The 25,926-nt window shown below is 41.5% G+C and overlaps 3 protein-coding genes across 3 annotated transcripts; 2 read left to right on the forward strand and 1 right to left on the reverse strand.

The window, feature by feature from the left end:
* On the forward strand, positions 1-25,914 carry LOC135330954 (uncharacterized). The gene is made up of 8 exons (XM_064525954.1): positions 1-143; positions 354-664; positions 1,056-1,157; positions 1,536-1,745; positions 1,854-1,949; positions 2,011-2,079; positions 2,204-2,379; positions 24,979-25,914. Exons 1-8 carry the CDS (start codon positions 121-123, stop codon positions 25,783-25,785), a joined length of 1,794 nt encoding a protein of 597 aa, XP_064382024.1. The 5' UTR covers positions 1-120; the 3' UTR covers positions 25,786-25,914.
* Positions 3,986-9,257, reverse strand: LOC135330825 (uncharacterized). The gene is made up of 8 exons (XM_064525769.1): positions 9,111-9,257; positions 7,154-8,262; positions 6,576-6,698; positions 6,072-6,323; positions 5,399-5,532; positions 5,057-5,165; positions 4,746-4,861; positions 3,986-4,382 (listed from the first exon to the last, which is right to left on the reverse strand). The coding sequence occupies exons 1-8, from the start codon at positions 9,213-9,215 to the stop codon at positions 4,123-4,125; spliced, it is 2,208 nt and encodes a 735-aa protein (XP_064381839.1). The 5' UTR covers positions 9,216-9,257; the 3' UTR covers positions 3,986-4,122.
* LOC135331592 (ankyrin repeat domain-containing protein 7-like) lies at positions 16,502-19,717 on the forward strand. Its single transcript, XM_064526818.1, has 7 exons — positions 16,502-17,188; positions 17,358-17,665; positions 17,769-17,870; positions 18,219-18,425; positions 18,949-19,044; positions 19,144-19,200; positions 19,486-19,717. Exons 1-7 carry the CDS (start codon positions 17,157-17,159, stop codon positions 19,581-19,583), a joined length of 900 nt encoding a protein of 299 aa, XP_064382888.1. The 5' UTR covers positions 16,502-17,156; the 3' UTR covers positions 19,584-19,717.
* Positions 25,915-25,926: the final 12 nt, after the last annotated feature.

A 25,926-nucleotide genomic window follows, 5' to 3' on the forward strand; every position in this document is an offset into this window, starting at 1 on the left:
TGCTAGCCTCGAACCAGGCCGCTTTAGAAGACACTTTCCCTGCGGCCTGGAATTGAGGCAGAGGGGGTGGGGCCATCTTTATTAAAATGGGAGACTGAGAATAAATACTGAGAACTAGAAATGGCTACTGAACAAGACTCAGAGTGAGTGAACATGTAGACTATAATTACTACTAATGGTAGCACCTTGTGATTGCATGGAGGGATCGAGGCTCATTCCATTAGTAGAGTCAGAGTAGGCTATGATCAGAGGTGGAACACTGTACAGCAAAATGACAGCTGGATATGTGCATGGTGTCACTTGTATAAACATATGTATGACTGACCCCCCAACCATCTATATATTTTGTACAGCGCTCAAAAGAAGCTAGCCGAGGAGTTATGGCAGGCTGTAGACAAACTTGACGTCGTCAAAGTGCGGTCCCTGTTAGGACAGGGGGCAGATCCCAACCACCAGCTCTACTGGAGTGACGAGTGGGATAAGCCTCCATTACACTTCGCTTGTCATCAGGGCTATCTTGAGATTGCAAAGACACTTGTTACCCATGGAGCTCGTACTGATAAAGGTGATGGGATGTACAACATGACTCCACTTCACTGGGCATGCCATGGAGGTCATAAAGAGATGGTGCAGTACCTGATCCAAGAGCTCAAATGTAGCACTGGTAAGCAATCGTGTATTAATAAAATAATGTTTCTCCGTATCTAAATTTAAACAGTATAAACCCCACTTGGAGTCTGTATCATAGCAACTGGGTGAGGTTTAACTACCATAATCTCCGCATTCCTCATAAACTCCCTTGCCTTGAGGGAACATGATAATTATGTAGGCCTATAGCGAAAAAATGTTTAGAGATAAATTTGTGTCAAATTTGCTTATATTTTACGTAGTAAAACATTTGCAATGTACGTACGTTAGTACAGTATTACTTATGCTTTTGTGTATGATATAACAGTTGAAAAATTGTCGTGATTTGGTTGAATTACTGTACCTGACCATTTTGTTTCATAATAATTTTAGTATCTGTGTGATAGTTGAACTCTGTTTCACAACAGATGTGAGGGATACGTTTAACCAGACTCCTCTTCACTCTGCTTGTGGGAGAGGAAGTAAAGACGTGGTACAGTATCTGGTGGAGGAGGGGAAGATGGATGTTGGTGAGATTTAGTGTGCTCTTGATAGTCTAGCTCTGTATTTGTTCCCATAGCCTCTCCTACTGTTTGTCTTTATTTCTGACCAGTTGATATTAGACACAGATTCTGTGTAACTACCGTATAGCGCGAAATTTTCGAGGCACTTATATTTTGTGGATTGGCCTCTAAAAGCATTTCGTTGCACAATGTTCGCGGAATAACTGCTTACCGGAAGCCACACCTTTAAATCTTTGCAAGTTATAGCAGATAATTCTAATTAAAGAACAATTTTCGTGGACTTAACTTTCGTGTAGGATTGCTAACCCACGAAATCCGTGAAAATTAAGCCCCTCGAAAATTTTGCGCTATACGGTATTTTGTTTGACTCTGTGTAATGTACAGATGTGAGGGATGATGAGGGACAGTCACCACTGGACATAGCTCTGGAGGATATGTATAATGAAGACTGTATGGATGTTGCCCTCTACCTGATGAGGCGTGGCTGTGCATGTGGTGATGAGGACAAAGCCGGGTTACTCTGTGCAGCATGTTACCTTGGCAAGCTGGGTGTCGTGAAGGAACTGGTTGAGCAATACAAAGTTGACCCCAACAGTAAGTATTAGTATGTACTTTGTGGAGAAGGCCAACTGTGATATCAGTGAGTACAACACAACCACCATGCAGTGTTATACCTTTGTTTCTACACCCACTCTTGTTCAGGTGTAACTGACGATGATGGCGAGACTCCTCTTGACCTTGCTACACAGAAGGGTCACATTGAAATTGTTGACTACCTCAAGTCTCCACCACAACAATGTAAGCTCACTAGGATCATGAGTACACAGTGTGGTCCAATACAGCTACTCTCTCTATACAGCTGCTGTGACTGGAGACACTGACTCCAGGAGTGACGAGAATGGACCACCACCTACAAAGAAACGAAAAAGTAACTTTATCCCATGTGCACATACATCTTAATTCATCTCTACCATTTATACGTCCCCGTCTCTCACACCCACACTTACACACACACACATCCTCCCACCACACACACACACACGCCCACACAGGTGCCCAGCAAGTGACTCTGAGAGTGTGTCCTAACTGTGAGGAGAGCTGTCACATCCGCTGCAAGAAATGTCCCGAATGTGAGCACGAGTTTCCTCCTTCCAGTAAGAGCAGGGCCAAACCTGACCAGGATATTGTGAAAAACCCTTCAAACCTACTGCAGATACTACAGAAAAAGGTCACTACACAGTACACACTGTATACCAAGAGTATATTAGGCATATGCGGAGAGTAACGTGACTTCCTGTATCTTTCATGGGCTTGGAATTTGCACACTGACCAATCCAAGCGCGGGTGATGTAATCTACTTTCTTGATAGATTACATCACCCACACTTGGATTGGTCAGTGTGCAAATTCCAAGCTTGTGACAGATACAGGAAATCACGTTACTCTCCGCATACATCTGATGTACAGTATTCTGACAGTACATACTTTATACTGTTAATATTGTTCATTACACCTCTTTCTTTATTTGAGACGCTTGATCACCTATTTGACCATCAACTTGCATGTGTTTCTACATAATGACGCATTTGAATGAGGCTTTTTCAAATTAACGTTTCTTTCTGTTACAGCACCGAAACACATGGTGTAATAACTCTACAGATGAGCCCTGCCCACCCAAAACTCGAAGTAGTGCTGGACTTAATATTGTATTGTACAGCCTTAAAAAATGTTAATTTCACCACATCAAACAACCCCCCCCCCACACACACACACCCACACACACACACACACTCACACACACACACACACACACACACACACAGGTGGACCAATTGTCTCTGTTAGGATTTGACATTGTCGTACTAGTGCACAGAGATTCAAGCAAATCACATGACACGCCCAGTCGCTCACGCCACACCTACAGGAAGTTTGTGACCCCCGGACTGGCCGAGAGCTTTGTTGAATCTCCTCTGGTGTACGGCAGTTGGAAAGATTTCTGTAGTTCTGACAAGACCTCAACTGGACACGCTCAGAAATCCAAGAACCCACGAAAGAAAAAAGGAGTACAAACGAATACCACTACTACCACTCAGGAGGGGGATAGATCACACGATACGAGTGGAGTGTCACATGATCAAGGCAATGTATCTCAACACAGCAATGGTCCCAATACTCAATCACAAGCAGCACAAAGCTCTACTGCTCCACTCTCTGTTAGTGACTTGACACCACTCTGGAATACAATATCTTCTCTCCGTCAGCAAATCGACTCCATGCAGTCCAGTCTAAGTGCCCCTCCCACCCACGCGTACCCTCAACACATGTACCCCCCAGCTACTGGTTTAATGAACACAGGGCAATCAACCTTTGTACCCGTGCCGGGGGGTGGTCTATTCAATACACCACTCCCCAACCATTTCACTGGACCTTCTTCACACAACTCAATGCTGGGACAGTCATCACGATTTAATGTGAATCCCGTGTCCTTCCCAATGTTTCCATTTTCACCTGCTCCAGCAAATTATCGTTTCCCTTCATCGATTACACCGTTAGAGTCGTCTAGGCAACCAATGAACTCTGACCCAAACACTGACTCAATAGATCCGTGAACTTTGCAATAGAATTTGAAGTTATAAAGTCATGTACGTTGTAAAAAATAATTAGTAATTATTTGTTCTGTGCGTACTATATACGCTATAAAATACTTGAATCAATTAAATGACTGTGTACCAATTACATAATAAATAGAAAGTGCTCCCATGGCCATGCTTGCATGCACATATATAATTTCAAATTTAAAGAAGGGTATACGAATACGTATACATGTAGTTGTACTATTTCACTGGGATAAAGTTTTATTCGTATACAGGTACAGCAGCAAATTTAAAAGATATAAAAACTTGCACAATAAAGTATTCCGACTAAACAGTACACTATAATTATACTACAACTGTCCATTGCTGCGTATAGATTTAGTCAGGTGACATGATAAGTATCCATGTGATACTCTTGGGGTCCATGGTGACAGTCACCACCGCGTTGTAGCCTCTATCCAACCCATACACTGCCCCCGGACTCTGTCCCTCAGGCAACACGAGTGCTTTGTCAGACAGGCCAGTGTAGTACAGTGGTAGACTGATGTTGCGTGTTATGGCCACTGGAGTGGGGTTGAATATCATGGCTAGACCGCGGTGGTCAAGGTGAGGATTCACGTGCAGCACACAGTCGTAATCTGTGCATGCGTGCAGGGAGAATGTGTATAGCAATACATCATTTACATCAAACTTTTTTAGCTACGCTATAATAATTATTATGATAAGTTGAAAAACATGTGACTCTATAGACAGATATAATTATGTACAGCATGTAATTTTCGTTGGTGAAAATGTTCGTATTCATGAACTATAATTAATTTTTATACCCATATAAATATTCTGTATTTTTGTAGAGCTGACGTCGAGCCTATTGCATGCGGTAGAATCATTTCGTAGTTTTAGTTTTCAATACGACAATTTCCACCATACGAAAATACCACGCTAGATATTTATACGGTACATAATTAATCACTTCTGTTCCCTAGCTCCCATGCACACACCTTGCATGTCTGGTCTCCTCACATGGACTATGTCACTGATCAGAATGTCACGATAGGTCTTGTAGAAACCCACCCACTTCTTCACCAACTGCATAGTTGCATCAGTGTCATACAACCTGCAAGCATGCAGGGAGACCATTAAACCAGACGGTGCATGCATTAGATGTAAAAAATTATGTGTGGTTTTTGACGTAAGTGCGTGACTATCGTGGCAACTATCAGGAAAAAACGCACGTTTGCTACAATAGTCACGCACTCAGCGTGAAAACCATGCACACATCATTTTATATATCCTTACTTTATACACATACCTGGGGCCACGATAACAAGCTGCAACTCCGTAACCAAGGTATTGAGCCAACGCCCACTCATACTCCACTAGGTGCTCAGACAGTGGCTCAAACTGAGCAGCAGAACCACCTGTTAGTATGTGGAGGGGGCGGATACATTATAATTATATAGATTATATATAGCTAATGTGGAACGGAATATGGATAACAAAATTGAAAGCAGACATTGAAAGCTTAGAAAGAGACCTTTTTCAAATAATGTTGTGGCCAGAAATTAAGGATTAATTAATTAAGCGCCTCAAAATTTAAGCGCTATATTTGTATACAGCATGGTATAATCATTACCCTAACATACATACATACCTCCGTGATACACGACCAGTGGTACAAACATCCATCCCTGGGTGGGTATGTAATGGTAGGTATCATCATACATCCCCTGTCTGCTCACACTGAGGTCCTCCCAGCGAGGCAGGCTGTACTGGTTCTCATTATAACTGGAGCAAGAGGGACAAGTATTCAGCATGCATGCATGGTGAGAGGAGAATGCATGGACAATGCAAACAAACAAATTACTGCATAGACCTAATAAATGATGTACACTGACTATAATAATTATTGCAACGTTCTTATACACACAAGAAATAGTGATAAAAATGATGTCCATCTCATGCACTCAAAGTTAACTATAATTATAGAGGGGGGGGGACAAGTAAATAATAGCCTGGAACTAACACTACATCAGGTACACTAACTATACAGTACTGCAACGTTCGTAACACAAAAAGCGAGCGATGATCTGAGCACACCACGTACATACATACATGTACTGATTATTGTATAGCTCTATCAAAGAGCTGCTGAATGCATCTTTAGCTTCGAATTCGGACATTTCTAACACAAGTTATGGATATTAAACTAAAAATTGGGCCCAAAATAAATCGCCGATCAAAACGTATGCTATATATATACTATTGAATTGCAATGCATCTCCTCCCCATACAAACAACACATGCAGACATTAATTATATCTCACCCCATTCCAGACTTGCTTCCTCCCCAATAGAAATAGTTGTCAGGTTGGTTGATAAACACGTTCTTTGCTCGTAGCTCAGAATAGAGCTGTGCTTGTAGTCGTGTCTGCCAGTACACGGAGTCACTGGCAGAGGTGTGGTGGGTGTGGTTAGTTGAGCCGCACATTGCACCTCCATATGGTCCATCTGTCTCAAGCATAGAGAGACCAGTTTGGTTGATGAAAGTGAAGATGATGTCATTAATCTTGTCATACCTATACAATGAACAAATACACTAGCTATAATTATTATGACTGTATTTAGAGAGCACACGTGCATTAATTTTGGCCTCAAAACCAAAGCAATCTATGTTGTGGCACTATCAACTAAGTGCAACTTGATTAGCTCCGAAAAAAAGCCCATTTCAGAAAAATTCCCTATAATAGAAAATGGAACACACTGTAACAAAAGCAATGATGTATTGTTTATTATAACGTAGTAACAACAGCTGATATAGTTTCACTCACCATCCAGAAGCGAAGCAAGCATCCTGTGTTAGTTGTCCTGATTGTGGGTTGACTACGTCCCACTGGTCCCCCACGTTCCCCCCATATCCCCCGTGACCCCGATCAAGGTCTATCAGATCATACCTGTGTGTGTGTTGTGTGTGTGTATGGTGCATGTGACAGTGTGCATAATTAAAAAAATAAAAAATAATGGTCCCAAGATACTGTAAAGTTGTCTAATACGCACATGTGATACTGATAGGGTGAAAGAAAACTGAGAGTGAAAGGAAGGGGAAGAAAGATGATATAGTGTGGAAGAAAGGGGGAGAGAGTGGGAAACAATGAAAGAAAGAGAGCGGAGGGATAGTGGGAAACAAAGAAAGAAAGAGAGCGGAGGGATAGTGGGAAACAAAGAAAGAAAGAGAGTGGAGAGATAGTGGGAAACAAAGAAAGAAAGAGAGTGGAGGGATAGTGGGAAACAAAGAAAGAAAGAGAGTGGAGGGATAGTGGGAAACAAAGAAAGAAAGAGAGTGGAGGGATAGTGGGAAGAGAGGGCAGGGCGCTCCAGCTAATCAACATACAAAAGTACATACACTTACCCTCCAACTTCAATTCCTTGTGACTTTGCATACTGAATATCTGCAGTGATAGCGTCGATATTAGTCTTGTCCATATCCTCCAGTTTGAAACCAGAACCAAAACTGTAAATATACATCTCAAAACCAACTGCAACCATTTGATCAATAGACTTCTTAAAACCGGTTTTACTGGAATCTGTTCCGTGGAAAAATATTGGATTTTCTTGTGTTTGTGGTGCCAACAATCTCGTCATTTTGTGCCGACTCAGCGCAATCCTCTCGCGATCATAAGAATCCGTAACAAGTTCCAAAACTTTATAAGTATCAAATTGTGATAGCAGTGCTGAATTTATTTTTGAGGATTTCGAAGTGGTTGCAATTTCTACACCTGGTCCGATTGTGTAGGTACAATTGAGAACAGGTTCATCTGCCCCAGGGCTAACGCTACTGCCAGCTGCATCCATACCCCACTGCACTAGGCCACCGTGAGGCACGTTTGCTTCAACATAGAGCCATGATTCTGTTAGGGCTGATGTGTCGTGCTCCCAAGGCTGGGCCTGGGGCGATAAACTCAATGGAACGTACGGTTTTTGAGTACCGATGTATTCGATAACAGTCCGGTCCACTGTAACCGAAGTACTTGCTGCATTTTGAACTGTTAGCCATTTTGCTAAAATAGGTACACCCACATACATCTCGTAGTTCACTGTAACAATTATATTTGCATGAGAAGGTTTCTTCACATCTGCAGGAGGTTTGAAATTAAGCGATAGAGTCATTCCTTTAGGAGGCCAGCTAGCATCTGTTGGGGAATGCCTCAGTCCAGGTTCCCAATGAAATGGTGCAACTGGAGGGGTCTTGGTGTAGCCAGTGTACACAAAAGAGGACTGCAGTACAGTCAGTGTAGAGGTGTTCATGTAAGCGTGAGGTAGGGGGGAGAATAGACCTCCTATTGGGTAATCAATACCGTCTAGCGTTACGTAGCCCTCGGGAAAGATTGTGCGTAGTATGGGCTGTTGTTTTGTTTCACTGCGATAGTCGATTGTCCCGAAGGCAGGGGAGGTTGTAAAGATGCGAGAGATGAGTGTGTTACTGAGTGTGAGTTGATCTCCAGTCACAGTTAGTGTGACCTAATGATAGATAGAGAGAGTGGATCAACCGATGTATATATGCCTGGTACAGGTTATAGTTATACCTGAAAGCAACCAATGCATATATATGCAGGCGTATACACGCCTGCATATAGCCGTAGATATAATAGCCTGTACTAGCTGTAGAGTTATACCTGCATGCATGCATGCATGAAAGCAGGTGCAGTTCCTGATGATCGAGTGTAATGCAATAGCTGATATAAGGGCATGCACCATATATTGTAACAGCTTTGAATTGGATCTTCCCAACACAATAATTATGGCCCGGTATCCATTGTACTTATATTATAGTATTGTCCATGTACTCCTTCGAGCTGGCAGACATAATGTTCTTTGTTAACTCATTTAAAAACAAAACTAATCGCTTCTGCATTACTGATTTCGTCTCAATATCCTGTTCTAACACAAGGTCATCTGACAAGCTCACCCTCCGACACACCAGATCAAGCCACAATCAACACCGTCATTTCTATTTTAACCGTCTGCCCAGACTGTGGAACTGCCTACCGGCCATTGATATGTCTCTATCATCCCGATGCATAAAGACACTGATCAAGCGATTTCTATGGTCCCACTTTGTAACTCATTTCGACCCCTACAACATATGTTCCTTTTATTTTCTCTGTCCCTGCAGTAGATGCTCCACAATGCATATGATTAGTGTTCATTTGTGAATCACTTGTTCTCTATAATCTATCTCACACGGCAATCTGACTAGTTTCAGATTAGCCTTCAGCTGTACACTCACTATATTGTCCTGTTTTTTTGTAATCACCTGTATGTATGCTGAGAAACCATAATTATTATTATTATTATATTGTATCTACCTCATCTTTAATGCTGTTGATGAGCCAGTCCCTTGTGTCAGTGGAGTGGGTCTTTACCACCATGCAAAGCAGCGCACATGCAAGGAGTAACTGTACAGCCTCCATAGAGCAAGCTTTGTTTATCTAACAGTTTTTGCAGAAAAAAGGGGGAGGGGCTGGTGCATTGGGAAGATCTGCCCCACTTAGCCTCGATTCCAAGCCGCTCTAAATTGAGAAAGACGGGCTGGGATCGAGGCTATGCAAAAATTTAATGTGGTTTTGCTAGCAGTTGCAATCAAACTGAACAGGCCGGCTGCATAATTATGCAGGCTTGCAGACAAGCTGCAGTATTATATAACATTTGGTTTATAAATCTAGGAAACCACATTAATTTACTCATGGACCCTTGTTTTTCATTGAGACATTGAGCTGACATATTTAATTAATAAACAGTTGTAATGCAATTAACAAGGTTGAGAAAGTAAGAGAAAAAGCTACAAAAAAAAAAAAAGAAAGTGAGTTGAGGTGGAATGTTGTCAGAGTAAAATAAAAATACACAGCAAATTGTACATAATTCTTGCATGCAATTGAACTTTCCTTCATCGCTGCAGTAAAATGTACGAAAAATATATTATGGCAGTTTTATTGTTACCTGATCTGTTGAATAATTAGTGTGTGACGCTTTCCAAGCTACCCAGGAGGTACGCCACAGAGCTCGTTCATATTATAGTGATTCGGCCCATATAGGACCCCCTATACACTCTCACATCCCAGGGAGCATGCAGGGGGTGCACGGACCCCCCGCAGCCAGATCCACACAGAAAGAGAGCAGGAGGCGCACGACCCCCCGCAGCCAGACCCACACAGAAAGAGAGCAGGGGGTGCACGACCCCCCGCATCCAGATCCACACAGAAAGAGAGCAGGGGGCGCACGACGATTTGAAAAGAATAATAGGCTGTTTACGTGATCATATTAAAAAGAATAGCATAATAGGAGCTAGGTAATATCTCGAGCATAATCTACCAACCTCTACGTACTTGTAAGGTATATACGTACGTACAGCGTTTACTTCCCATATTGAACTGCTCTAATCCTATTTAAAATAAAACGCTCTACGAACCTCCCTAGCCCTAGCCTAGCCTAGACTGGAAACCACTCCCTTCGCTCTGGGCTCTGGGGACTGGCAAGTTGCCGTATTGAGAGTTGTCCCGTTGGAATGCAATTAGAACAAACCACAAAAATGAGTAATGCGTGGGTGATATTATTTCATCCTCGATAACAGACCGCCAGTGATGTACTTATACTCGAGGCCGATCATATTTTTGTCAGTAATACAGTCATGTAGTTAGCGTGTGGGCGGTGGCACGTGAGTATTTGTGACGTTTACATTCTTGTGGCTGCGTGACATTCTTCACGCACTGGGACAACTCTCAACACGGCAGCTTGCCAGTCCCTTTCTCCCGAGAGAAGGGGACTGGTTTCCAGTCTAAGCCTAGCCCTGAGGCTCAGGCATATAAGATACAGTAACCCACCAGCGCAGCCAGAGAGAGAGAGAGAGAGAGACAGGTCCACCAGCGAGAGAGTCGAGTGTGAGCAGCGCAGTTGAGCAGCGCAGTTGAGCAGTCCAAGTGCAAGTGTAGAAATGCTCGAATAATTGCCCAACTGACTCTTTTATTATCTCCACAACAGGCGAAGGCAGGTTTTTTGTTTTGCAGCACCAATCAGATTGCAGAATGCTTACGTAATAGCTATCGGTTCGCTTCCCAACTCCTCCCCTTCTCTGAGCTCTGCGGTTAGAGGCGGCCAGGATTCGGAATTCCAAGATGATAATAATCTCTGAAAGGGGCAAGGCTACGGTGGCCCTGAGCGCTACACTCTAGTTGGTAGTTCATACTTGATAGTTCAAATGCGTAGTTGGTAGTTAGCAGTTGCTACTTGATAGTTCAAATGCGTAGTTGGTAGTTCGCAGTTGCTACTAACTTGATAGTTCAAACACGTAGTTGGCAGTTGGCAGTTGGTAGTTCGCAGTTGGGAGTTGGTAGTTGCATGGTAGTTGGCAGTTGGTAGTTGGGAGTTGGTAGTTGGCTATGGTGGCCCTGAGCGCTACTCTAGTTGGTAGTTCATACTTGATAGTTCAAACGCGTAGTTGCTACTTGATAGTTCAAATACGTAGTTGGTAGTTCGCAGTTGCTACTTGATAGTTCAGTTGGCAGTTGGCAGTTGGTAGTTGGCAGTTGGCAGTTGGTAGTTGGCAGTTGGGAGTTGGCAGTTGGCAGTTGGGAGTTGGTAGTTGGGAGTTGGTAGTTGGTAGTTGGTAGTTGGCAGTTGGTAGTTGGCAGTTGGGAGTTGGTAGTTGGGAGTTGGTAGTTGGTAGTTGGCAGTTGGGAGTTGGTAGTTGGCAGTTCGTAACCTTTAAACTTTGCAACAATAATTAGCCTGCTTTTAAATTATGATAGGCACAGATATCTAGCTGGCCTAAGACAGCAATATTAGAATCTTATATGTACACATCTAGGTAGGGAGATCATTTCAAGTCTAATCCTCATGTACCTATATTCCCAGATCCCAGCAGGGAGGGGGGAATTATAGAAACAGGTTTTGCATGGCACTTTTAGATTCTATTGAGGCTATTTAAAGTTATGGTTAAAAGATTAGAGGCAGTGCAAAGATATATCTATATACAACCATAGATACACGAAAGAAAGGGATAGGCAACGCCCCACGTGATGCTAGGTAAATGCAGTGTGTGGCGTCACACCCTCTGGTTGGAGGCGAGTTGCGCTCAAGAAAGTACACAATGATCCCTATATCTGCTTATTTTTCTCGTAGGGGGCCTAAAAGAGAAATTCAAAACAATCAGGCATCATGCACACATAGACCCAGCACTACTGATAGCTACAGTTGCTATGTTAGTGCCGAGTTTTCTTTTATTCAGCTTGATTTGTGTGAAAAAACACCGATTTGTCAGTTTATGTACCTATATCTCCAATATGAAATAATTTTATAACATGTACGTTTCACAGAATTAAAGTGTGTTTATAACTGCATGGAACAAAGCATATTTTCCAGCTCTCAATGCAGTGAAGTAGTAGCAGCACCATGAAACGCTTGTCCGAAGTCCAGAAAGTTTGCGTACCTCTCCTGCTCTTACTGTACATGGTAATGTAGTTTGAAGTACTCTAAGACACAGTTTAGGTATTAGAAAGTGGAACACAAGTATCTTTATCTGTATTGTGTGATCGAAGAGATGGCATTTGAAGGACTTGGGAACATACCTGTTATGGTTTGTAGAGTGTACTGACACCCCCCTTTGGAGCTCACTTTCTCATCACTTTGCATATAGTAGCTCTAAAAGATTAATAGCCTATGTCTAAGTGTATCTGGTGTCTCCTCAAGAGCACAGTTTGCTATAATACTATAAGGCCACTCCAAGTGATACTCTGGTTTCTGGTCCACCGCCCGCATCAGATTTTATTCTTGGATTTCTATCTCATTATTGGATTTCTATCCCATTATTTCTACTACGCATGCGCATAATGGTCCATGCGGTACAAAATAGTGTGATAATGATATTCATTTGCAAAATAATGAGTTCATAAGGTGAAATTGATAATGACATAATGAGAAAAGCCGCCCGCCTGCATGCATTAGAAAAACTTTAGGACCAGAAACCAGAGTGTCACTTGGAGTGGCCTAAACTATTAATATCTTTACTGACATTTTGAGTGCACACACCCCTTTTTGCTCATTACACGCCCCTTTTTAGCAACTCGCCTCATCCAACAGAAGTGCTGGGTGTTGCCTATCCCTTTCTTTGTATCTATGATACAACATTTGCTAACTGCAAAGTTTAAAGGTCACGAACTCCCAACTGCCAACTCCCAACTGCGAACTACCAACTACCAACTGCCAACTGCGAACTACCAACTACCAACTGCCAACTGCGAACTACCAACTGCCAACTGCGAACTGCGAACTCCCAACTGCCAACTGCCAACTATCAACTGGAGTAGCACTCAGGGCCACCGTAGTTGGCAGTTGGCAGTTGGTAGTTGGCAGTTGGGAGTTGGTAGTTGGCAGTTCGTAACCTTTAAACTTTGCAACAATAATTAGCCTGCTTTTAAATTATGATACTGACACCAATAGATATCTAGCTGGCCTAAGACGGCAATATTAATCTTATATGTACACATCTAGGTAGGGAGATCATTTCAAGTCTAATCCTCATGTACCTATATTCCCAGATCCAGCAGCAGGGAGGGGGGAATTATAGAAACAGGTTTTGCATGGCACTTTTAGATTCTATATATTGAGGCTATTTAAGAACACACATACCCAAGATTAAGTGTTTTAATCTGCGTGCCAAGTAGCCTCGATTCAAGGCCGATTAAAATACGGATTGCAGGGGTGATAGTGCGCATGCACTTCAAATTACCCAGTATGGGTAATCGTACCACGAACGTAAAACCTTAGTAAATTATCCAGAAATTAGTCCGTTTACTAAGAATATGTTCCGTTGTGGAGACCTAAATTAATAAAGGATATCAAGTCACTAGAAAAAGTGCAACGCAGAGCCACAAAATATATCCTTAATGATTATGTATCAGACTACGCAAGACTCTGCAAATTAAAGTTATTGCCCCTCATGAGATGGTTTGAACTGCAAGATATCATGTTTATTGTGAAATGTATGCAGCAGCAGTCGGACGATATAAGAGAACTAGTATCTTTCACTTCATCCAAAACCAGGGCAGGCTGCTCAGGCCATTCCCTTCAAATTAAATTTGCTAGAAATAACTATTCAAGACACTTCTACTTCATTACTTCATTAGAATTGCAAAAGTATGGAATAAATTGCCGTCGAATTTAATAAATCTAGATTCATCTCTATAGGAACAATCAAGAAAAAGACTTCGGACTTTTTAGTGTCAGATTTTCTAGAAAACTTTGACACAAATAACTTATGTTCATTTCATATGGTTTGCCCATGCTCTAAATGTCATATATAGGATCCTCTGTTAACTATACTTATCACTCTATAGATTATATAATCAGAGATACAAAAGAAAGGGGATTGGAAACGACCGCCCACGCCCTATGTAAAAGGACTGACATCCGGTGAAGCACTCCGTGTAATTATTGCGCTCGCAAATAATTACATGGAGGACTGCGCTATCCCTGGTTTCTAGCTCTCCTATCCACTAGAGATCACTCAGGGCCTGGGAGATACTTGAGAGAAGTAAGCTTATACCACTGACAAGCTCTAAGTCCGTTGTCTTTACTCTGTTTCCAATTTTTTTGAGTTTAGCTTGAATTACTCTATGTCAACTTTTCTCTGTCCCTCCTGTGAAGTCAAAACAGCAAAGGACATTGCTTGACTTGGTTATTATGTATCTAAGTGCTACATAGAATGGCTTTATGCTATAAACAAGCTGTACTGTTCATAAACGTTTGCAGTATAGTCCTTCAAACTGCTTTAGTATACTTTTAGACACACCACGGGCCTGTCCCTCCTACGACTTCATAGTAAAGGCTATTTCTTCTTGCATAGCATTTATTTGTCTAGTAATAGTGGCTGCATGGCTTAGTCGACTTTTTAGAGCTAAATTCTCTTTACTTTTTAGAAAAATCAACATTAAAAATGATCAATTTCACTGTTTCTATGTACAGCACATAGTAGAGCAGTCAAGACAGGTAATGAGCATGCTGACTATAAATATAATCCTTTGTAGTTTTAGCCACGCCCTATAACGCGGAATGCTTCACGCAAAAATTTCGAAAAAATTTCGTTTCCAATCCCCTTTCTTTTGTATCTCTGATATAATATACATCAGCTGCTCCAATGTTGGAGTAAGTCTGTCAGCTATTTCCTCTCACCCAATAATTTTCACTTAATTTCTTTTGTGCATAGCTGTAAAGTTCACATAATAATAATAAAAAATAATAAATTACAAAGAGTTTTACTACTATTGAATCCACCCACGCGCAAACAGTGGTTACCAGGCCCTCTAGTGAGAGGGGCTGGGACTGAGGCTAAGCTAGATCTAGCTACAGTTGGTGGCTAGCTAGCTAGCTAGACATAATAGCAAGGTTTGTAGATCCAGTAACTGATGCAAAGGAGAAGGAGATAAGATCTAAAGCTATCTGGACTGACTGGGCATGTTCTCGACTTATTTCTCTTGCTGACCAACAGTCCCGATCCCACTACTGGATATGCCTCCAGCTGATCTGGCTTACTGGCCGGATGGGAAACTTTGTGCGCAAACTATATGGCAATGAGTATCTGGTTTGCTCTTTTGGAAAGCTATGATATTCGAAGCACCTTTGATAAACGATTATATGGATCTGGCTTAGGTACAGGTGTACATACATCTTCGAAACAAGCTGAGCCTATTTCTCCAGACGAAAAAGCGATGCTATGGTCAAGTCAGCAATTTGGTACACATGAAACAAGTCGAAACAATAACATTCAACTTTCTAATACTTTTCAGCTTTGCTTGTGTACATATTCAATCTGCTTGTATTATTATTATAATTATGATGACATTCAGATTCAATCTGCTTAAAGCACACTTAATTAAGTGTGGATTAAGTTATGTAATCCATGGTCACCTGACTACTTTCAGATAAGCTGATTGGCTGGAGATCATTAGCCTCGAATCCAGGCCGATTAAAATACGGCCTGGTACCTATTGCATGTGTAATTAATTATAGGCGTGGCCGTCCACGCCCATGTACTATCTACTATTATATGAAGCTTTTATAGCCTAGCTAGCTGTGGCCTTCTCTATGGTGTTGTGTTGAGAAGGCTTGCACACGAAGCCAAAAGAGGCTCTCATCTACCTCTATGATGGTTGGATGGTCGTGATGTTTTGAACTGGGTTTCTGACAGACTATGGCAAGTCTTTGACTTTGTGCTTCCAACTGCAACCATAGGACCATCGTAGAGGTAGATGTGAGCCTCTTCTGGTTTCATAATAGTGTGCAAACCTTCTCGACAACACAATAGAGAATATAAGCCACAGCTTCACAGGAGAGAGAGTTTAAAGTGTTTCTGACAGACTATGGCAAGTCTTTGACTTTGTGCTTCCAACTGCCACCATAGGACCATCGTAGAGAGCCTCTTCTGGCTTTAGACAAGTGTGTAAGCCTTCTTGACAACACAATAGAGGGCATAAAGCCACAGGAGACAAGTATTTGTTAAAAATAATACGGAAAGAACTAGTAAACAAACTAGTTTACGGTATAATTTTACAAAGGTTTACTAACGTGAACGAATTCCCCAGATTCTGGGGAACTCAGTTTGCGCATGTGCACATCACCCATGTAATAAAGACCAGGCCGTATTTTAATCGGCCTGGTCTCGAGACTAGGAGATCATGTGACAGCACTAAGTTATGGTTAAAAGCAGAGGAGGTACGACACGCGGTTAAGCTCACGTGGCTGCTATTTCTTGATTGAAGGCAAGAAAGACAAAGAAGTCGTTAAAAATGCATTCCAATGACGACATTCAACTGGTGGCAAGTAAGCGCCATAAAGAGACAAGTTTAGAGCATAAAACTCAGTGAATTTGTTGCTGGCTAGTAGCTAGAGTTTTACAAGTAGAGATTAGATTTGTTGTAAGAACCAAGGCTCAGATGTTTGCAGTGATCCTATCCTGAATGCAGGCACAGAATACTTATTGAATACTCTAAAACAGAATTACACTAAAAACAATAATATCTCAAAATCTAAGTGGTGGTTGAAACTGGTTGAAAAGCTATTTCACATCAGTATAAGCCCAGCAATCAACAATCCTGATCTTAGAAACGTCAAGTGTATTTTTTGAAAGATACACGCCAAACCAAATCCACTATCAAAGTACACAGTCTTGAATGATATTATTCATGCACAAGTTAATGAGATTCATAATCCTTTTAGCTGGTCATGTGACCGTGTCGTACGTACCTCCTCTGGGTTAAAAGATTAACATTTGCCAACTGCCAACTACCAACTGGAGTAGCACTCAGGGCCACCGTACGAGGCTGATCTGCAGCTCAGCTAGCGCTATCGGGAGTACATGCACCATGGACCCAAGTCAACAAGACTCTGAGCTACAGTAAGTATAACGGTGTCATGACACTATAAAAGTTGCAGATTTATTTGTAACCTTCTGGCAGAAGTTCTGCGCTGCACGTACGTATATTCTTCAAGTAAGTAGGTCTATGTGACTGAGTGACACCCTACCTATATCTACTACCGGTATTTTTGGACATATTTGTGTACAGTGCTCAAAAGAAGCTAGCCAAGGACTTATCTGAGGCTGTAGTCAACTATGATGTCATTAAAGTGAGATCTTTGTTGGGAAAGGGGGCGGATCCTAACCACCAGCTCTACTGGAGTGACGAGTGGGCGGAGCTGCCTCCATTACACTTTGCTTGTCAGAAGGGCAACCTTGAGATTGTGAAGATACTTGCTACCCATGGAGCTCATATTGATAAAGGTGATGGGAAGCTGAACAGAGTTCCACTGCACTATGCATCCAGGAGGGTTGAGGTGGTGAAATACCTGATCCAAGAGCTCAAATGTAGCACTGGTAAGTAATCAATTTTGTGTCTTCAGTTGGCAAATAATTGTTTCCTTGAGCTCAATCAGTTACATAATTAGTCTGTTCCCAACTTCCCATGCATGCACAACAGATTTGAGGGATAAACGCAGCAGAACTCTTCTTCACTTGGCTTGTATCGAGGGAAGTAGAGACGTGATACAGTATCTGGTGGAGGAGCTGAAGATGGATGTTGGTGAGTTTAATTAACTGTTACTATAATTATAGTCTTGGTTGAATGTTCTAATGCACGTATATACCCTGATCTCCTATATACACTGTAATTTATAACAGTATGTCATTGATTCTGTCCAGTTGATTAGACAACTGGCATATTAATGAGATTACCACTATCGATATTTTGCGGGTGAAAAATGAATCTAACTATTGCGTTCTGGCAAGGATCATTAGTAGGTTTGCGGATTTTATTGTTGCGATTCAATCAAGCATAGCAAATTTCGCAAGTGCTTGATGCTCGCAAAACATTCTATATTAATACGGTATTCAGTATTGTGTCCAGACTGCCTGCAATGTATATGTACAGATGTGAGAGATGATGAGGGAAAGTCCCCAATGGACAGAGCAGTATTAGGCGTGTATGACAGCTGTGTGAATGTTGCCCTCTACCTGATGAGCCGTGGCTATGCATGTAGTGATGAGGACAAAGCCAATTTACTGTGTGGAGTATGTTGGACTGGCAGGCTGGATATGGTGGAGGAACTGGTCGAACATCACAAAGTTGACCCAGAGAGTGAGTGTGATGATCTTCCATGAATATTGTGTTTAGGCACAACGTGTATGTATACTAGAATATTTTGCTGGTGAAAAACCTGAAAATGAGCCATTTATCAAAAAAGTTGACCTTTTGCGATCACATTCTGGAATGCATTTAATTGTTGCGAATTAATCAGCCCTCGCAAAGTTTGTTGCTCGCAAAACATTCTAGGTAATTAAAAGGAAATTTCCTATGCCGCCTATATATACACTGAAGTGCGATGAGCACACTTAATAGTTTCTTGCCTCTAATAATTTTATACTAATGGAGCAATTTAATACTTATGATTTTGCAAAAATGATCTCAGATTTCCATCCCTTATTTGGCATGTATTATATCTACGGGCATGCGGCTAGTGAATCCATTGCAGCTTTGATAATTGATTGCACTTTAGTATGCATCACTGTGCATGCTTATAATAATTATAGTGGTATACAAGCCAGCTGAAAGTTACACCACAACTCCCGGTGTATAATTGTGTATACTTGTGCATGTTCAGATGCAACTGACCGTGCTGGCTGGACTCCTCTTAGAAGAGCTAAAGAGAGTGGTCACTTTGTAATCGTTGACTACTTCAAGTCTCTATCACAACAATGTAAGCTCGCTATATACACTAGTCTAACAGTCGTTACTGCATGTACTGGTGTGGCCCAATGTAATTATACTCCCTCTTCTATTACACATGCACGTACAGCTTCTGTGAGTAACTGGAGGCAGGAGAATGGACCACCACCAACAAAGAAACGAAAAGGTGATTAATTTTAGTATAGGAAATAATAGTAGGCGGGTATTAGCAATTTTAGCGTTTTCAAATTTTCTCTGCTTTTAGGGTTCAATTCACTAATTGGCAGATTTGTACTTTTAGTACAATGAAAAAAGGGCTAGCTTGCTTAGCATACTCTCAAAAGTAAATTGATATAGATTATTCATAAAATTAATCTGACAAGTTAGACTTAGGACCTGTTTATTTTAGCCCCCATAATTTAATTTCATACCGTTATTATGAGCCCCCCTCAAACACCCACACACCTCACAGCTGCCCAGAAAGTGTGTCCTAGCTGTGAGGAGAGCTGTCACATCCGCTACAAGAAATGTCCCGAATGTGAGCACAAGTTCCCTCACTCAAGGACATAATGATAGAATCGAAAATATTGTAACTAATTAGTGGTACTGTACTTATAATTATTCGTTTACCGAATTACATGTACATGCGTGTATATATAGTGGATTATTTTCGTATGATGGAAATTTTCAATTCTGATTTAAAACTACGAAAAATAAAAGTATTCTACAGCACCACAATACGTACACATTATTCAACATAAATCCCCTGATATTTGCATGCAGTTCATTATAATTATAATATTAAATTATAGCATACATGAATATATATACTAACTATACCCGCTATTATGCATGTATGATAATTTTATAGCATATAATTTATAGTTTCATGTAATTGCTCAGTGTTAAAAAATAATTATTAATTTTAATGTTCAAAAATAATTATAGCAGTAAAAAATGCAATGATTTGTATAATTTTGAGTGGGTTAAAAAAATTGTCTGAAATTATTAATGCAAAAATTCTTGTTCAGTGACATGGTTTCCATGGTGATAAATGTTCCAGTAGCTCATGTTTCCTTGGTAACGGGGACCCATGCTTGTTTGCGCTTCTCCTTTTTGACAATGTCTTCAATTTGTCCCATAAGAGTGTCCATGTAGATCAGGAATAAGATGTGCTTGATACCTCCATTCATGAGGCAGTGATTAAACCTGGGTAACAAATGTGGAACACATCGTACATGCAATTGATCGAGACATGAGCAAAGAAATGGCAAACTATTACAACACGTCTACATTGCATGGGCTAACTTTGTGGAGGAGGCTAATCACATAATTATTAATAGGTTGCCTAGCTCGCTCTATAAGCCTAGAATTATATGAATTGTTTGTAATTAAACAATAGTTACAATTAACACATACAAAGTCATACATTAGGCAGTACAGTACCTATAGTTTGTATACAGGGCATCATCATTGACACCGCAGGCAACCTTCATCCAGCCTGGGACTAATGCAAGGAATAGTTATACCAAGAAGCACCCCTCATGTTTCAGCAGCTCAGAGTGTTGCTGTCTTGACTGAAAGTAGAGGTATTTAATGTCTGAGTAGGGGAAGTCCCTGCATAGGAAAGAATAAAGAAGTTTGTTTTACCACAATAATGTAGATCTATAGTTGTAAGGGGAGAAATTGACAGAGCAATACCTTGTGTGTTTGAACAAAGTTAAGCTTCAATGGAGAGACAAGACTCAGAGTGAGTGAACATGTAGACTATAACTAACCTGACTCTAGTGCCACCTTTCATTGCATAGACCACTGCCTGAATGTTGAGAGGAGAGACAGGATGATAATGGACGTACCTTCTATGTAGACCAAACATCCAGACGCACACAATGGCATCAAACAATCAGTGAACGGGACATACGGCAAAGGTGTGTGCACCTGGGGATTGTTAGGAGGCACTTGACAACTGTTTAGCTTATAACAGCAGCTTCATAAAATAATGTCAAGTATCGATCTCTTATAATTACTATTTTATAATCATTACCTATAGCTACTAAAATTAATATAACGCCTTTTAGGACATAATTATAATTACCTCGTAATTATTGCATCAATTCTCGTTTGCCTCGAATATACGAATATATAATTCCTATTAATTTAATGTGAAGTTTTTCATTATAGCTAGAGGGCCACTTGTGTAAGTGTGTGCATTGCATTAACTACCGTATAGCGGGTGATTTTCGAGGGGTAAAATATTCGTTATTTCCGTGGGCAAACTGACCTCCACCCTACATGAAAACAGTTTACCGGAACGCATGCCAGGCAGTACAGGCAATAACATCAACCGACATTTTTACAGACGAAAATCAACGTTTTCGATTTGTCGCATGGATTTTTACCCCACGAGTAGTACCCACTATCTATCATCTATCATAATTATTCGAAAGTCTTCAGTCTTAAAAAGTACATTATTTTGACTCTTGTCCATTCCTCATTACACGCGTTGTGTGGCTTGCATCATTAAATAATGGTATGTGCATTTTCAGAATAGTTTGTTGTATGCAGCTTGTCACACACTTTCTAACCCCAAGATGGCTTGTATAATAAGATGCACACTCGTCATTTATTTTTGTTACAATATTTTCTTAAGCATTGCCTGTGATCTAATATTGACTTGTGTACAGGATCATCCTCAGAGAAGGATACCAGCAATGGAGACCAGCCGATTGTTCTGACTGGAGCGGATATTAATACAATTTGTGAGAGTCTGAAAACTGCCACCTATAATTGGTTTGATTTAGGACTGGCTCTCGGAGTGAAGAGGAATGATTTGGAAGACATTGAAGATGCATACCGCCATAACCAACGCCGCCTAATGAAGATGGTAACCAAGCGTCTTGAAGTCACTGATCCAGAACATCCGATGACATGGCCTTACATATGTGAATGTCTAAGGAGGCCTACTGTTGAGCGTAACGATGTAGCCGAGGAAATTGAAGACAAATATGTGAGGACAGCAACTGCAGTTCCTCATAGTGCCACCAACTGATCATGAGAACCTGACAAGGTATGTTTGCACTATTAATGTAAATCTGATCCATATTTTCATTGCATACAATATTTTGTTGCAGAGCTTATAAGACTCTAGTTGATTGTGCTGCTCATGTTTTCATACAGATATACTGGAAGGGGACGAATGAAGATCGCAAGTGAAGAATCATGCAATCAATAATTACAATGACTCTTTGCTGACTGTATACATTATAAAGTATGATCATGAGTTACTGACATTTACAAGGTTGAGCTGTGAGATTCAATTTCTAGCTTTCTAGTTTAGTGACCCTTTTCCATTGTTCCTGGTACAGGAGTTGCTAGCTTGGAACAAGGCCGCTTTAGAAGACGTACGCTTTCCCTGCGGCTTGGAATCGAGGCAGATGGGGTGGGGCCATCTTATTAAAATGGGAGACTGAGAATAAATACTGAGAACTAGAAATGGCTACTGAACAAGACTTAGGGTGAGTGAACATGTAGACTATAATTACTACTCATGGTAGCACCTTGTGATTGCATGGAGGGAGGCTCATTCCATTAGTAGAGTCAGAGTAGGCTATGATCAGAGGTGGAACACTGTACAGCAAAGTGACAGCTGGATATGTGCATGGTGTCACTTGTATAAACTATATACACACATCAAGTAATTCTCTGTATGACTGACCCCCCAACCATCTATTTTGTACAGTGCTCAAAAGAAGCTAGCCGAGGACTTATACGAGGCTGTAAACAAACGTGACGTCGTCAAAGTTAGGTCTCTGTTGGGACAGGGGGCAGACCCCAACCACCAGCTCTACTGGAGTGACGAGTGGGGATACAAGGATCCTCCATTACACTTTGCTTGTTATCGGGGCTACCTTGAGATTGCGAAGACACTTGTTACCCATGGAGCTCGTACTGATAAAGGTGGTGGGATGGACAAGACTCCACTTCACTGGGCATGCCGGGGAGGTAATAAAGAGATGGTGCAGTACCTGATTCAAGAGCTCAAATGTAGCACTGGTAAGCAGTCGTGTATTAATAAACTAATGTTTCTCTGTATCTAAATTTAAACAGTATAAACCTGTCTGTATCATAGCAACTGGGTGAGGTTTAACTACCATAATCTCCGCATTCCTCATAAACTCCCTTGCCTTGAGGGAACATAATAATTATGTAGGCCTATAGCGAAAAAATGTTTAGAGATAAATTTGTGTTAAATTTTGCTTATATTTTAACATTTGCGATGTACGCACGTTAGTACAGTATTACTTATGCTTTTGCGTATGATATATTTACAGTCGAAAAATTGTCGTGATTTGGTTGAATTACTGTACTTGACCATTTTGTTTCTCCTTTCACCATAATAATTAGTATCTGTGTGATAGTTGAACTCTGTTCCACAACAGACATGAGGGATAAGGATAACATGACTCCTCTTCAACGGGCTTGTATGTGGGGAAAGAAAGACGTGGTACAGTATCTGGTGGAGGAGAGGAAGATGGATGTTGGTGAGATTTAGTGTGCTCTTGATAGTCTAGCTCTGTATTGCTAACCCACAAAATCCGCGAAAATTAAGCCCCGCGAAAATTTTATACGGTATTTTGTTTGACTATGTGTAATGTACAGATGTGAGGGATAATCAGGGACAGTCACCACTGGACAATGTTCTGGAGGGTCTTGATGATTCGTATCTTGAAGGCTGTGTGGATGTTGCCCTCTACCTGATGAGCCGTGGCTGTGCATGTGGTGACGAGGACAAAGCCAGGTTACTGTGTGTAGCATGTGACTTTGGCAAGCTGGGTGTCGTGAAGGAACTTGTTGAGCAATACAAAGTTGACCCCAACAGTAAGTATTAGTATGTACTTGGTGGAGAAGGCCAACTGTGATATCAGTGAGTACAACACAACCACCATGCAGTGTTATACCTTTGTTTCTACACCCACTCTTGCTCAGGTGTAACTGACGATTATGGCGAGACTCCTCTTGACCTTGCTACACAGGAGGGTCACACTGAAATTGCTGACTACCTCAAGTCTCTACCACAACAATGTAAGCTCACTAGGATCATGAGTACACAGTGTGGTCCAATACAGCTACTCTCTCTATACAGCTGCTGTGACTGGAGACACTGACTCCAGGAGTGACGAGAATGGACCACCACCTACAAAGAAACAAAAAAGTAACTTATCCTATGTGCACGTACATCTTAATTCATCTCTACCATTTATACGTCTCCGTCCCACACACACACACACACACTCACACACACACAACCACACAGGTGCCCAGCAAGTGACTCTGAGAGTGTGTCCTAACTGTGAGAAGAGCTGTCACATCCGCTGCAAGAAATGTCCCGAATGTGAGCACGAGTTCCCTCCTTCCAGTAAGAGCAGGGCCAAACCCGACCAGGATATTGTGAAAAACCCTTCAAACCTACTGCAGATACTACAGAAAAAGGTCACTACACAGTACTAAGAGTATATTAGGCATATACGGAGAGTAACGTGACTTCCTGTATCTTTCATGGGCTTGGAATTTGCACACTGACCAATCCTAGCGTGGGTGATGTAATCTATCAAGAAAGTAGATTACATCACCCACGCTAGGATTGGTCAGTGTGCAAATGCCAAGCTTGTGACAGATACAGGAAATCACGTTACTCTCCGCATACATCTGATGTACAGTATTCTGACAGTACATACTTTATACTGTTAATATTGTATTGTACAGCCTTAAAAAATATTAATTTCACCACATCAAACAACCCCCCCCACACACACACACACACACACACACACACACACACACACACACACACACACACACACACGCACACACACACACACACGCACACACACATGCACGCGCACACACACACACACACACACACACACACACACACACACACACACACACACACACACACACACAGGTGGACCAACTGTCTCTGTTAGGATTTGACATTGTCGTACTAGTGCACAGAGATTCAAGCAAATCACATGACTCCTCTTCCACGTCACATGACACGCCCAGTCGCTCACGCCACACCTACAGGAAGTTTGTCACCTCCGGACTGGCCGAGAGCTTTGTTGAATCTCCTCTGGTGTACGGCAGTTGGAAAGATTTCTGTAGTTCTGACAAGACCTCAACTGGACACGCTCAGAAATCCAAGAACCCACGAAAGAAAAAAGGAGTACAAACGAATACTACTACTACCACTCAGGAGGGGGACAGATCACATGATACGAGTGGAGTGTCACATGATCAAGACAATGTATCTCAAGACAGCAATGGTGCCAATACTCAATCACAAGCAGCACAAAGCTCTACTGCTCCACTCTCTGTTAGTGACTTGACACCACTCTGGAATACAATATCTTCTCTCCGTCAGCAAATCGATTCCATGCAGTCCAGTCTAAATGCCCCTCCCACTCACGCGTACCCTCAACACATGTACCCCCCAGCTACTGGTTTAATGAACACAGGGCAATCAACCTTTGTACCCGTGCCGGGGGGTGGTCTATTCAATACACCACTCCCCAACCATTTCACTGGACCTTCTTCACACAACTCAATGCTGGGACAGTCATCACGATTTAATGTGAATCCCATGTCCTTCCCAATGTTTCCATTTTCACCTGCTCCAGCAAATTATCGTTTCCCTTCATCGATTACACCGTTAGAGTCGTCTAGGCAACCAATGAACTCTGACCCAAACACTGACTCAATAGATCCGTGAACACTTTGCAATAGAATTTGAAGTTATAATTAAAGTCATGTTGTAAAAAATAATTAGTAATTATTTGTTCTGTACGTACTACGTCATGTACTTTCAAAGCAAATCAAATTAAATTATCATAAATAGAAAGTGCTCCCATGC

Source organism: Halichondria panicea, chromosome 1 (genome assembly GCF_963675165.1).
Source record: "Halichondria panicea chromosome 1, odHalPani1.1, whole genome shotgun sequence".
NCBI classification, from domain to species: Eukaryota; Metazoa; Porifera; class Demospongiae; order Suberitida; family Halichondriidae; genus Halichondria; species Halichondria panicea.

Excerpts from the sequence above, each read along its gene's own strand:
- LOC135330954 (XM_064525954.1), top strand. The coding sequence starts at position 121 with ATGGCTACTGAACAAGACTCAGA. Across the intron at positions 144-353 it reads GCTACTGAACAAGACTCAGA|CGCTCAAAAGAAGCTAGCCG; the intron begins GTGAGTGAACAT and ends TATTTTGTACAG. Across the intron at positions 2,080-2,203 it reads ACCTACAAAGAAACGAAAAA|GTGCCCAGCAAGTGACTCTG; the intron begins GTAACTTTATCC and ends ACGCCCACACAG.
- LOC135330825 (XM_064525769.1), bottom strand. The coding sequence starts at position 9,215 with ATGGAGGCTGTACAGTTACTCCTTGCATGTGCGCTGCTTTGCATGGTG. Across the intron at positions 6,699-7,153 it reads CAAGGAATTGAAGTTGGAGG|GTATGATCTGATAGACCTTG; the intron begins GTAAGTGTATGT and ends ACACACACACAG. Across the intron at positions 6,324-6,575 it reads GCTTGCTTCGCTTCTGGATG|GTATGACAAGATTAATGACA; the intron begins GTGAGTGAAACT and ends TTCATTGTATAG.
- LOC135331592 (XM_064526818.1), top strand. The coding sequence starts at position 17,157 with ATGGACCCAAGTCAACAAGACTCTGAGCTACA. Across the intron at positions 17,189-17,357 it reads CAACAAGACTCTGAGCTACA|TGCTCAAAAGAAGCTAGCCA; the intron begins GTAAGTATAACG and ends ATTTGTGTACAG. Across the intron at positions 17,871-18,218 it reads GGAGCTGAAGATGGATGTTG|ATGTGAGAGATGATGAGGGA; the intron begins GTGAGTTTAATT and ends GTATATGTACAG.